Source organism: Octopus bimaculoides, chromosome 16 (genome assembly GCF_001194135.2).
Source record: "Octopus bimaculoides isolate UCB-OBI-ISO-001 chromosome 16, ASM119413v2, whole genome shotgun sequence".
In the NCBI taxonomy this organism is placed as follows: Eukaryota; Metazoa; Mollusca; class Cephalopoda; order Octopoda; family Octopodidae; genus Octopus; species Octopus bimaculoides.
Window position 1 is genome coordinate 9,951,014 of NC_068996.1, and position 12,842 is coordinate 9,963,855.

The 12,842-nt window shown below is 38.0% G+C and overlaps 1 protein-coding gene across 2 annotated transcripts in view; it reads right to left on the reverse strand.

Moving 5' to 3' along the window:
* Window positions 1-12,842, reverse strand: part of LOC106875952 (protein NipSnap) — a 52,668-nt gene that overhangs the window by 27,855 nt on the left and 11,971 nt on the right. For both annotated transcript variants that reach the window (XM_014924288.2, XM_014924287.2), the window contains exons 2-4: window positions 10,962-11,116; window positions 8,451-8,496; window positions 5,438-5,529 (exon numbers count right to left, since the gene is read on the reverse strand). In XM_014924288.2, the coding sequence (XP_014779774.1) occupies window positions 5,438-5,529; window positions 8,451-8,496; window positions 10,962-11,116 (293 nt within the window). The remainder of the gene's footprint in view (window positions 1-5,437; window positions 5,530-8,450; window positions 8,497-10,961; window positions 11,117-12,842) is intronic.

Consider the following 12,842-nt stretch of genomic DNA (forward strand, 5'->3'; position numbering starts at 1 on the left):
AAACTATAAAGTTAGCTCTGTGTGTGTATGTGTGTATACACACGTATATGTATAGTGAAGACATGTAACTTAGTAATTAGAGTGTTGGACTCGTGATTGTAAGATAGCAGTTTCAATTCCTGGACCAGGTAATGCATTGTATTCTTAAGTAAAACACTTCACTTCACATTGCTCCAGTCCACATAGTTGGCAAAGATGAGTGATCCTGTGACAGATTGACATCCCATCCAATGGGGTACACATATACTCCACAGAAACTAGGAAAACCAGCACCTCTGAGTCTATGTGACTTGGGATCTTTATCCTTTTCATCCTTTGTGTGTGTGTGTGCATGCACCTGTATAATTCAGTTCCTTGCCATTTACATCACATGCTAATTGTTTTCTGACTAGTAGAAAGGAAACTTCACAGTTTAGAAACAAGCAGGGGTTAGCAACAGAAAGAGCATCCAGCTGTAGAAAATATGCCTCAATAAATTTCATTTGGCCCATGCAAGAATATTGTATTGTTCAATGTCTTTCCTTTAAGATGTTAAAGCATAGAATTTGAAAAAAATTTGGCTGCTATTTCTCATAGATTAAACAATTGTGAAGAAGCTCCCTCACGAGTTCAATTTTTGTAAGTTAATTGCAGATAGTAGTGGGGGGGGGGCAGCAAAGTACAACCATATGACCATTGCTGCAAATCCTCCCAGACTGGTCAGACATAGATTTTCTGTTGATGTAATATATTGTATAAACACACAATGTAAACGTTCAAACATCATCACTATCATTCCTAATCCAACAGCATTTCACATGGAACTTTTGGTCCTCCAAAGTCATCTTGGTGTATAGGTCACCTTACCCTTTTTGGGCTGTAAACTTTGGTTTGGAAAATTCAACTTTCATGCTAAAAAATACAGCATGCAGTTGATATTTAGTCAGACTAGGAGAGGATTCTAGAGAATCGGCACCTGTGCCTAGCACGGCCTTCCTGGCACTTGTGCCAGATGGCACGTTAGAAAATCATTTGAGAGAGGTCGTTGCCAGTGCCGCTGGACTGGCTCCTGTGCAGGTGGCACATAAAATACACCATTTCGAGCGTGGTCGTTGCCAGTACCGCCTGACTGGCCTTCGTGCTTGTGGCACGTAAAAGCACCCTCTACACTCTCGGAGTGGTTGGCGTCAGGAAGAGCATCCAGCTGTAGAAACTCTGCCAAATCAGATTGGAGCCTGGTATAGCCATCTGGTTCCACCAGTCCTCAGTCAAATCGTCCAACCCATGCTAGCATGGAAAGTGGATGTTAAATGATGATGATGAGGATGTTGATGTATGTAGTGCAGGGTTTGGAAATTGAATAGGAATGACAATGGGTGGAGGAAAGACAAGTGGAATGGACGCGTTGGGGAGAAAAGATAAACAGCTGAATTGGTATGGAGGTGCAGAAACCATCACAACAGAGACAGAGGGTAGATACAGCACCATCGGTTAGCTAAGGATCGAATTTTTATTTATTTATCTTTTTGTTCCAATCACTGGACAGTGGTCATGCTGGGGCACCACCCTGAAGGGTTTTAGTCAAATGAATTGAATCCAGTACTTGCCTTTATTTTAAGTCTGGTACTTATTCTATTGGTCTCCTATGCTGAACAGCTAAGTATTGGGGATGCAAACAAACCAACACCAGTTGTCAAACAGTGGTGGGGGACCAACACACACATAGGTATTTATATACATAAATTGTTATTTATCCAAAGAAGTGGAAGTATAGAAGAAATGAGGTTGAAAATGTCCACAGAAGAAATTAGAATTAGATTTAATTATATTTTAAAATATAAGAATACATCTGACCAGTTACACAAAAGATTTTCAAAAGTGTGTAGCATAAGGTGTTGTGTCATTAATTATACCTATTCTGACTGTTCTTATAAAAATAATTTATTTTTAAAGTAGGAATGTGATTCAGAACGCTATCCATTAATGTACAAATTGATTGGTCAACATTCATGTAGCAGTCATATGGTCAACACTCACATGGCAGTTACAAAAGAAGTTTAGGTTAACGAAAATGTTATTTTCACAAATTCTTCATTATTTTCAAAATTAATTGAAACAAAGGCAGTATGGAATACTTTAGATAGGTTTTATCTTTAATGTGACCATATATAAGGATAAAGTTTGGATGGTGGTCCTTTCAAACACTCATGTAATTCTTCGTGTGTGTATGTGTGTGTGTGTGCCATGGGCTTCTTTTAGTTTTTATCAGTGGCGGCTTGTGTATAGGCACTATGGAACTGCAGCACCCCCTATTTCCACTTAATATCATCAATAACATTCAATATATATAATGAGTCCTTTTTTCTTCAATTTTTTTTTTATACTGGTACATTATATAATCCTTAAGCTTAATGTCAGTAGCCATCCCCTAGTTTATGAAAAAATACAAGAATCCTTGTATAAAACTGTGTGCTTCACAGTTCCAGTGACATGGTGTTTGGCTGTTGTGCACATGCCCACATGTCTGAGATAGGAAGCTTCATGCTAGGGAGAGAGAGCACTGTTGTTCACGTAGTGCCGGTGTAAGCTAGTGTTTCTTTTTGATTTCACATGTGTTGTGCTTAAAAATGTGTTTATATTTTTGAATGTGATAAAGTGTAGGATTAGATTATTATCCTGCTTCCAGCTACAGTGTTGCTGCGAGGATTTGAAAAATAGGACAGATTTCCCCCACTTATTTTGTGATTTAGGGGGGATTTTTGAAAAATGAAGGGGAATTCACAGCAGTGTTCAGTGACCAAATTAAACACACTACTTGGCATTGGTTAAAATGTGAACCGATCAAGTTCAAGTATAAATTTCCTTTTTATATGTTTGTTTCCTTTTACACAATATTAAAACAACGGCTAAAAATTTTCTGAAGCACCAGCCCCACTGATTTTATCTGCTGTCACTGGTTTCTATCAGCCTGAGATTATATTAGAAGACATATGTAGAAGGTGGCATGCAATGAGACTGAACCTAGAATCATGTGGTTGTGAAGCAATCTTCTTACCACACAGTGGACAATTACTATATTTACTTTTGTATAACACAAGAGATTTAAAATCAAACATCAGAATAAAAAGTAGTGGGTAGCATAAAAATAAATGGGAAAAAAAAAAAGAGAAACATATTTTTTTTTACTAAAAGTTGAGGTCACATACCACAAGGAGTCTCAGTTCCCTGTCATCTCCTCTATGATCCCAACCTATGACCATATAACTATGCTTTCTCACCACTTCTTCCCTCATATCCCTGGGTGTATATGTACATACATACATGAAGGGTAGTCAGAAAGTAATGCAATTTTTTTTATTTGCTTTATTTTCTGACTTGCTTTTAAACCTGCTCAGTTTTCTCATAAATCAGCAAATGCAGTTTTGTGGATTTCTTTATTGGAATGAAAATCCCTAATGAGCTTATGAAAAGACCGTCAAAGTGGGTTGGCCGTCAATGCGGAGGTAAAAATAAGTGAAAAATAAGTGAAAATATTGATGTCCAATGGTCTTAATGCCCTTTTAACACAAATCCTCTAAAGAGAATGGTGGCATATATTCATTCTTGAAGCATCCCAGTAAAAACAAATGTCAAATATGCTAACTGCAGTTGTATTTCATTGGAGAACAACTTCTTTCAGATGAATGTGTGTTCATAACACACTATAATCATTAGTGTAAGTGGACTTTGGAACATCTAGTGTCTCAACTTTATTGTGTTTTCTCAGCCTAACCAATTTCAGACTGGCTCTTGTTTATAAAGAGAAGTTTCTCTGAAACAAAATCCAACAGCTAACACCATTCTATTTTTATATACATGTTATAAATGATATACATATTGTTTTAAACTTGTGCGATTTCAGGTGTGTATACTGAGTTATTGAACTAACACAGATTTCATGTATGTATGAGGGTAGGGGAGAGGGAGATAGCCTACTTATAGTCTGTGTAATCATTTCTCAGTATATAACCATTTTATCACCCCTCAAACAATGGAAGGGTAAAATCACCCTTAACAAAATTTGATCAGGTAACAAAAGGTCAACAAAAAATGGCAAGGCATTTGCCTTGTGCTTTATGAATTCTATGAAACATCACCCTTCATGTATTATCATAAGATCACAAATTTGTAGAAAATGAATCATCATCATCATCATCGTTTAACGTCCGCTTTCCATGCTAGCATAGGTTGGACGATTTGACTGAGGACTGGCGAACCAGATGGCTGCACCAGGCTCCAATCTGATCTGGCAAAGTTTCTACATCTGGATGCCCTTCCTAATGCCAACAACTACTCCAAAAGCTGACTAGTATTTATGCTATTGACCCATGAGCTTGAAAGTTAATTTATCTCAGTGCGATTTGAATCTACAACACAAAGGGTGAAACTAATTACTGTAAGGCATTTAATTCAATACCAGTGTTTCTGTCAATGTCACCGGAAATAAACTGATCTCATAATCTGGTGCTATCTTTTGTACAAGACACCTTTTTTTGTTTGTGGTATGTGGCATATACAAATGGACACTTACTTAATTTAATGATCTTGAATTTATAAAAAGACAAAACTTCAAACCAGAAAAAGTATAGAATATCTGTAGAGGTAACCTTAACAAGTAAGAAAGAGCAAGGTACAATATTATTGTTTTCTGTTTTTCTTTTACTTGTTTCAGTCATTTGATAGTGGCCATGCTGGAGCACTGCCTTCAAGGGTTTTAGTTGAAGAAATCAACCCCAGAACTTATTCTTGTATAAGCCTAGTACTTATTCTATCACTCTCTTTTGCTGAACTGCTAAGTTATGGAGACGTAAACACATCAACACTGGTTGTTAAATGGTGATGGGGGACAAACAGACACACACACATGTGATGGCTTTTTCAGTTTCTGAACCAAATCCACTCACAAGGCTTTGGTCAGTCTGAGGCTAGAGTAGAAGACAATTGCCCAACCTGCCACACAGAGGGGATGAACCTGGAACCACATGGTTGGGAAGTAAGCTTCTTACCACAGAGCCACGTCTGGGGCAAATTATATTAAGTTAGGCGCAGGCATGGCTGTGTGGAAAGAAGTTTGCTTCTCCCAACTACATGGTTTCAGGTTCAATCCCACTGCATAGCACCCTGGGGCAAGTGTCTTCTACTATAGGCTTGAACTGACCAAAGTCTTGTGAGTATATTTGATAAATAGAAACTCAATAAAGTCTATCATGTGTGTATGTGTGTGTGTGTGTATACATTTTATAGAGAGCTACACCATGTTCCACACAGCCATACATGTGCTTATTCATAAGAACTAATTCCAAAACAAACAGAACTAGTTCACAAACACAAACATGCACATCTCCATTATCTTTGCAACAATTAAAAGACACTTATACACCTTTTCCTTCAGATTAAAAAAAAAAAAGGATTAACTTACTAGCTTCATCTTGGTCACCAACTTCAACCGTGAAACTTCCTACCAACTGTGCACCCCAGCGTTTCTCATGTACCAACTTTTGAAACTCATTGCTGCAAAATACCATTTAGAAAGAAGATGAAGTAAGATAGCTGAAAAGGGAAGGAAAAAATATGTTTCATTAATATTGCTAATTAAAAAGCAATGTTTTTTTCTTTCTCTTTCTTTTATCTTTATCAATATCTAGCTTTCTTCTGGAATTCACAGCAAAACAGACATGAAGAACATTGCATAGTATTTATGTTAAAACTTGTTATACTATGCTTGCAAACCCCAAAATTTACCATCATTAAGCTAGGAAATTCACCATATGATTTCACTCCATTTCATTTTTATAACACACACACACATTTTGTATCTAAGCAGCGAAGTGTGTGGAAAGTTATGACAAAATTATTTAAAATTACAAAATGTTTCAATTATATATTTAAATCAACATGATCAAACCAGTAAAATAATATACATATATATAATCTTAGGATTATTGTTATTATTACTGTACACGATATTAAATAAGTGATACATAAACCAGTCGTATCAGGCCCAAATATTCTACTTGTTTTATGCTAAAACTGGCCAGATCAGGCCTCTCACACCTACCCGATACTGTGTTACGTGGTTAATGTTAGGAAGAGCATCCAGCTGTAGAATCATGCCAAAGTAGACATAGAACCTGGGGGAGCTCTCTGGTTCGTCTACTCTTGTCAAACCACCTAACCCATGCCAGCATAGAAAACAGGACATATAACGATAACTATATAATTTATTGCAATAATATATGACTAAATGAAAATTTAGTCTTTTTCCATAGATTACAGACAGTGTTTTAAAAGCCTTTGGTTTGATGCTTTCCTCACCTCTTAAAAGCATTTATTTCCAAACCAAACTGATGACAACTTAATTCTAGCATTTCAACTGGCAATATCCGGCCAAAATATTCCACCTAATTTATGTTCAAACTAACCATTCTAAACATAAACAACCACTTTATTGAAATCTCAAAGCTATGCATGATTAATTTTAAATAATCTGAATAAATATGCATTACATTTGACAGAGTAATCTGTATGCTAAAAGTTTAAACAAGTATTATCTATATTCAATTAATTGATTGCATTGCTTCTATAGCTAAATTCTACAAAGATCTGCTACTCCATCAGCCATTTATTCATTCTAAAGACTGTATTGTTAAAACTTTCACTTCATAACTTTGAGATAACAGGTTTGAGGCCTTTATGCAGAGCCTTGGTCAAGTCTTTTATTATGGTCTATAGTTGACCAATGTCTTGGGAGTGGAACTTTCTCAGCCATACAAACCATGCCAGCGCTTATTGGGTGACTTGTAATGTTAAATATAAAGTTGCATGTTAAAACAGTAACAGTATTTTAAAGGTACATGTGGTGCAGAAATTCGAACAACATTAACGCAACAAAACAAGGAGTCCAGGTAAATTTTACAGGTACTGTCTGCCCCACAACCTGTAGCATATAATTTTTGTTTTCTTGCCTTTAACCCTCCAACGCGGAGTATAGGCCACTTATAATTGAATTCTATGTCGCATAATTTCTCGCTTCTGTACTTATACTCTGCCATGAATGTCTCCCTTTCTCTAGTTCCTTTTGTGTTGATCTACGCCACAAGTTCTTAGGCCTACCTCTCTTTCTATATCCATCCGGATTCCACTGTAAAGCACTTTTCACTACATTTGGTGTGTCCTTTCTAATTGTGTTACCAATCCACTTCCACTTTTTCTTAAATATTTGCTCCCTAATCGAAACTTGATTTGTTCTTTGCCATAGCTCCATATTGCTTATATGTTCGGGCCATCTAATTTTAAGTATACTACGCAAGCATCTGTTGATGAATGATTGTATTTGCTTATTTGACTTAACTGTTGTTCGCCATGTCTTAGCCCCATACAATAACGAAGAGATAAATGTAATGAAGTAGTATTCCTACAAACTAGGACAAAGTGACGTTTTCCTCTTCAGACGAGATTATCTTGGGCTAAAAAGAAAACCTCTATATGGTCATTCCAATCTGTTATAAGCAATAGCCAAATTTCCCTTAAATAAAACAGTGCCATCTTAAGGAAAAAGCAAGACTTACTGCATCATATTGATACACAGTATAAAAATTAAATGTGGTGAGTCTTCATATTGGCATGCCTTGGAACATAGGTCTGTTTCATCAGAATTGACCTGGGGCTGAACATCAACAGGTTATTTAGATCACTGAAGCAGTTCATATGAAAGAGACTAGTATACCAAAATATATTTGGTAGAAGTATATATCAAATGCTATGTTTCGTTTGTAAGTACTCTGCTACGCTTTATGAACAGGCACAGGAGTGGCTGTGTGATAAGTAGCTTGCTTACCAACCACATGGTTCTGGGTTCAGTCCCACTGCATGGCACCTTGGGCAAGTGTCTTCTACTATAGCCTCGGGCTGACCAAAGCCTTGTGAGTGGATTTGGTAGACGGAAACTGAAAGAAGCCCGTCGTATATATATATATATATATATGTGTGTGTGTGTGTGTGTGTGTGTGTGTGTGTGTCCCCAACATCGTTTGACAACCCATGCTGGTATGTTTACATCCCCGCAACTTAGCGGTTCAGCAAAAGAGACCGATAGAATAAGTACTAGGCTTCCAAAGAATAAGTCCTGGGGTCGATTTGCTCGACTAAAGGTGGTGCTCCAGCATGGCCACAATCAAAAGACTGAAACAAGAGTAAAAGAGTAAACTAGAGAAAAACCTGAAGTATATGGTATTGACTGGCAAAAATCTTGTTTGCTCTTGTTTGGTACGGTAGAAATCATGAAGAAACATGTTCCTCAGTAGATTAACAAGAGTTCAAAGATCAAGCGACAGTGAATTTAGAGCTAAGCAATGCAAAGATGTGGTGATGGTGATGGAAGTGGTGGTAGTGCTTGAGAGAGAATGGTCTAGAAAAGTCAGATGATTACTTACTATTGGGCGAGATATTCCTCCATACATTCTGGTTTGACGCAGTGAACTGGAAATACAGTAAACAAAGAAATGAAAGAGGAAAACTCTTGCACACACACATGCGTATGTATGTGTGTGTGTGAAATGGATCTTGAAGCATATAATAAGCTTTTACTATCCAAAAGAATTTCTCAACCCAAGATTTACATGCTGTTATTTATAACTTTATCTGCTTCAAGTTTCACTGTTAAAAACAATTTATTTTATGTCTCTCAAAATTTCTAAATTCTTATGGCATAAACAATATACATATATCATCATCCTCCTCCTCACCATCATTTAACACCTATGTTCTGGTTTGACAGGATCCGATGGGCCCAAGGACTGCAATATCAGCTTTGGAATGGTTTCTATAGCTGGATGCCATTCCTAACACCAACCACTTTACAGAGTGCAATTGGGTACTTTTTTTGTACTACCATATATTTTATATATTTGCTCAGGCTACTAAATTCAAAATGATATGGTCAATATTATTTTAACCAACATGAAGTCTTCCCATTCCTGTTACTTCATCCAAACTTACTGAAGTTCTTTCTCATCACTGACCATCTTTGCCTAAGGATCGCCTCTGGAAGTAGTCTCAGCCAACATACACAATGAATTTACTTTAAGCATAGACAAACTCACAAATGCAACCTTGTGATAACATTGTGTGTGTATGTGTGTGTGAGTTGCTGAGACCCCCTTCGGTCATGACTAACCCTGGGATTGCACCTAGAAAGTTGCCCTCCAAGGCACAAGTCTGGGCAAGGTTGTTTATGGAAGACTAACAGTCGCTCATGCGCACCAGCTTCCCCTCTCCATGCCACTGATGTTACCCAAGGGAAAGGCAAAGGCTGATACAGTTTGGCACCAGTGACGTCACAACTCATTTCTACAGTTGAATAAACTGGAGCAATGTGAAATAAAGTGTCTTGCTCAAGAACACAACACGCAGCCTGGTCCAAGATTCGAACTCACAACCTCATGATCGTAAGCTCGACACTCTAACCACTGAGCCATGCGCCTTTACGTGCGTGAGTAAAGTGAAGAAATAGCACGTATAGAAATTCTATGGTGGAAGGGGTAGACCCAAGAAGATATGAGATGAAGCAGTGAGAAGGGATCTTCAGACATTGGGCCTCACAAAGGGGATGACAGAAGACTGGGTCGTTTGCTGTGATTGAGAAGACATGTCAAGCTAAGTAAAATCAGGGTTGTCCTTGCATACAGGCGTGTCCCCTACATCCCTCTTTGGCTGAGCAATCCTAATCTTGCAGGCTCATAGGTGCTAGTGCCAAGTAAAAACTGTGCTGGCGCTGCATAAAAGCACCCAGTACACTCTGTAGAATGGTTGGTGTCAGGAAGGGCATCCAGCTGTAGAAACCCTGGCCAAACAGACACAAAGCCCTGGCAACTCTTTCACTATCCAGCTCCAGTCAAACTATCCAACCCATGCCAGCATGGAATACTGACATTAAATGATGACAATGATGATGATGATGATGAATAATGCATTTAGACTTCAGTTTATAAAAGCTTTGCCATGGAATATAAACAGAAATAAATATATCATGTTATTATCTTCACAAACAAAAAAAAAAATATTATCCTGACATACTTTATGGCTTTTTGGCTACTTGCCAAAGTATAAGTAACTTCACTCCATCCTTCTGTCAAAAATAAGTAATCCTGTAATGGACTGGTGTCCTATCCAGGGGAAATATATGCACCACGGAAATGGGAGAAAGTAGATATATGAGTCTATATGAATTGGGAAGAATCTTTAATCAATATTTTAGCATCAACTATACTTCATCACCATCAGCAATGAGGGAGCATCTGTGAAGTCACTTGATCTGCTTCAAAAAAAATCTCTCTCAAATTAAACTCTACTGTCCTAAAAAAAACCAAAAAAAACCTTTGGATAATGTAGTGCTAGAAATCCTTAATAATATGAGGTAGTCATGGCTGGAATACATTTATACATAAGTTAACTCCTTAAGTGACAACCAACAACAAGAACAAGAGGAATGTTCAACATGGTTATTCATCCTGCCAGAAATAGCAGCCAAATTCTCTTCAGGTTACATTCTACTGTCATGAGAACGAATACATCAGATAATGTGGTCTTGAGTACATTGCAACAGGGGGCAAAAAATGGAATGGTCATGGCTGGATTGACTTTCATTGAGTCTGTTCTATCACAGCTGAGCATGGGTTAAACAACACCACTCCTAACTAACAAGGGATCCTTTACACAGTGACATGAACCTGTCAGAAATAGCAGTCAAATATCCCTCAAAATCATAACCAATGGGGGGAAAGCCTTTACAGTCACTTGAATCTGCTAGGGATATCAGCCAAATCTCCTTAAAATCCTATTTTGTTCAGTGGCTGTTACAAGTCAAAGACGTGTTTAAAAGACAGTACCCCACACATGGGTTTTAGCAGAATTTGACTAAATAGAAAATATACACAGTAACATACCTTGTAACTCATTGACTGTCTCCTTCGATGAAAGCTGGCTTGAATGAGATTCACTGGTTGTCGGCAAGGTGCGAACCCTTAGAAGGTTTTTTAACCAGCCGCGGCTTTCTTCAGCTTCTGCGGGTTGACTTCCTTGGGCTGAGACACCATAAGCCCTGTAGAGTACACGAGAGACAAGACCATATAAATACATTGTGGATAAGCTGTGTGAACAACGTGTTACTATTGAATAAGGCATGCAGAAAAAAGATGATTAACCTAGACATACAATAAATAATCTATAGTCAACTTATGTGCAAAACTCAGTGGAATTGTGATGGGGGAGGGAAGCTGGATATTTAAAGAGCCGGGTAATATATGGAGTCAAAACAGCAACCCTATGATATAAACAAATAATGTGATGACATGTGATATGAATGAAGAGTGTGTCGAGTGGAAAGGTATGGTATTACTCTTTTACTTGTTTCAGTCATTTGACTGCGGCCATGCTGGAGCACCGCCTTTAGTTGAGCAAATCGACTCCAGGACTTATTCTTTGTAAGCCTAGTACCTATTCTATTGGTCTCTTTTGCCGAACAGCTAAGTTACGGGGGCGTAAACACACCAGCATCGGTTGTCAAGCGATGTTGGGGGGACTAACACAGACACACAAACACATACACACACATATATATATATATATATATATATATATACATATATACAACGGGCTTCTTTCAGTTTCCGTCTACCAAATCCACTCACAAGGCTTTGGTCGGCCCAAGGCTATAGTAGAAGACACTTGCCCAAGGTGCCACGCAGTGGGACTGAACCTGGAACCATGTGGTTGGTAAGCAAGCTACTTGTTCAATATTACACACACATACACACACACAAACACACAAATATATAATTAACACTTTAGCATTCAGATTTCTTGTCAAATGCAATGCTTATTTATTTACATTGTTTTGAATTAATGATACATTATCTTGGAGCTTCAAGATTTCAGTGGTGTATTTGTATATTTTTAAAATGACATTCTAGAGCAGGTGTGAAAGGCCAGATCTGGTCTGTTTGAACATAAAACAGGTAGAATATTTGGGCTGGATATGGCCGGATTAAATGCTAAAGGGTTAACTGGCAGAGACTACATAAGTAACTCAAGCGTCGAGAGCTTCATGCATTGACACTTATATATATATATATATATATATTCATATTATAGTGGACAGACACTGCAGAGTGCCTACTGTTGTCAAGAAAGACATAGGTAGGAGTGCTCCGAGGTCAAATATTGATGCTAGGTCTGATACACAAAATAATTAATACAAGCTTGAGATAAGTGTTGATATGGAGTGGCTGTGTGGTAAGTAGCTTGCTTACCAACCACATGGTTCCGGGTTCATTCCCACTGCGTGGCACCTTGGGCAAGTGTCTTCTACTATAGCCTCGGGCCAACCAAAGCCTTGTGAGTGGATTTGGTAGAGGGAAACTGAAAGAAGCCCGTCGTATATATGTATATGTATATATATATGCATGTGTGTGTATATGTTTGTGTGTTTGTATTTGTCCCCCCGAACATCGCTTGACAACCAATGCTGGTGTGTTTACGTCCCCGTAACTTAGCGGTTCAGCAAAAGAGACAAGTATTAGGCTTACAAAGAATAAGTCCTGGAGTCGATTTGCTCAACTAAAGGCGGTGCTCCAGCATGGCCGCAGTCAAATGACTGAAACAAGTAAAAGAGTAATACCATACCTTTCCACTCGACACACTCTTCATTCATATCACATGTCATCACATTATTTGTTTATATCATAGGGTTGCTGTTTTGACTCCATATATTACCCGGCTCTTTAAATATCCAGCTTCCCTCCCCCATCACAATTCCACTGAGTTTT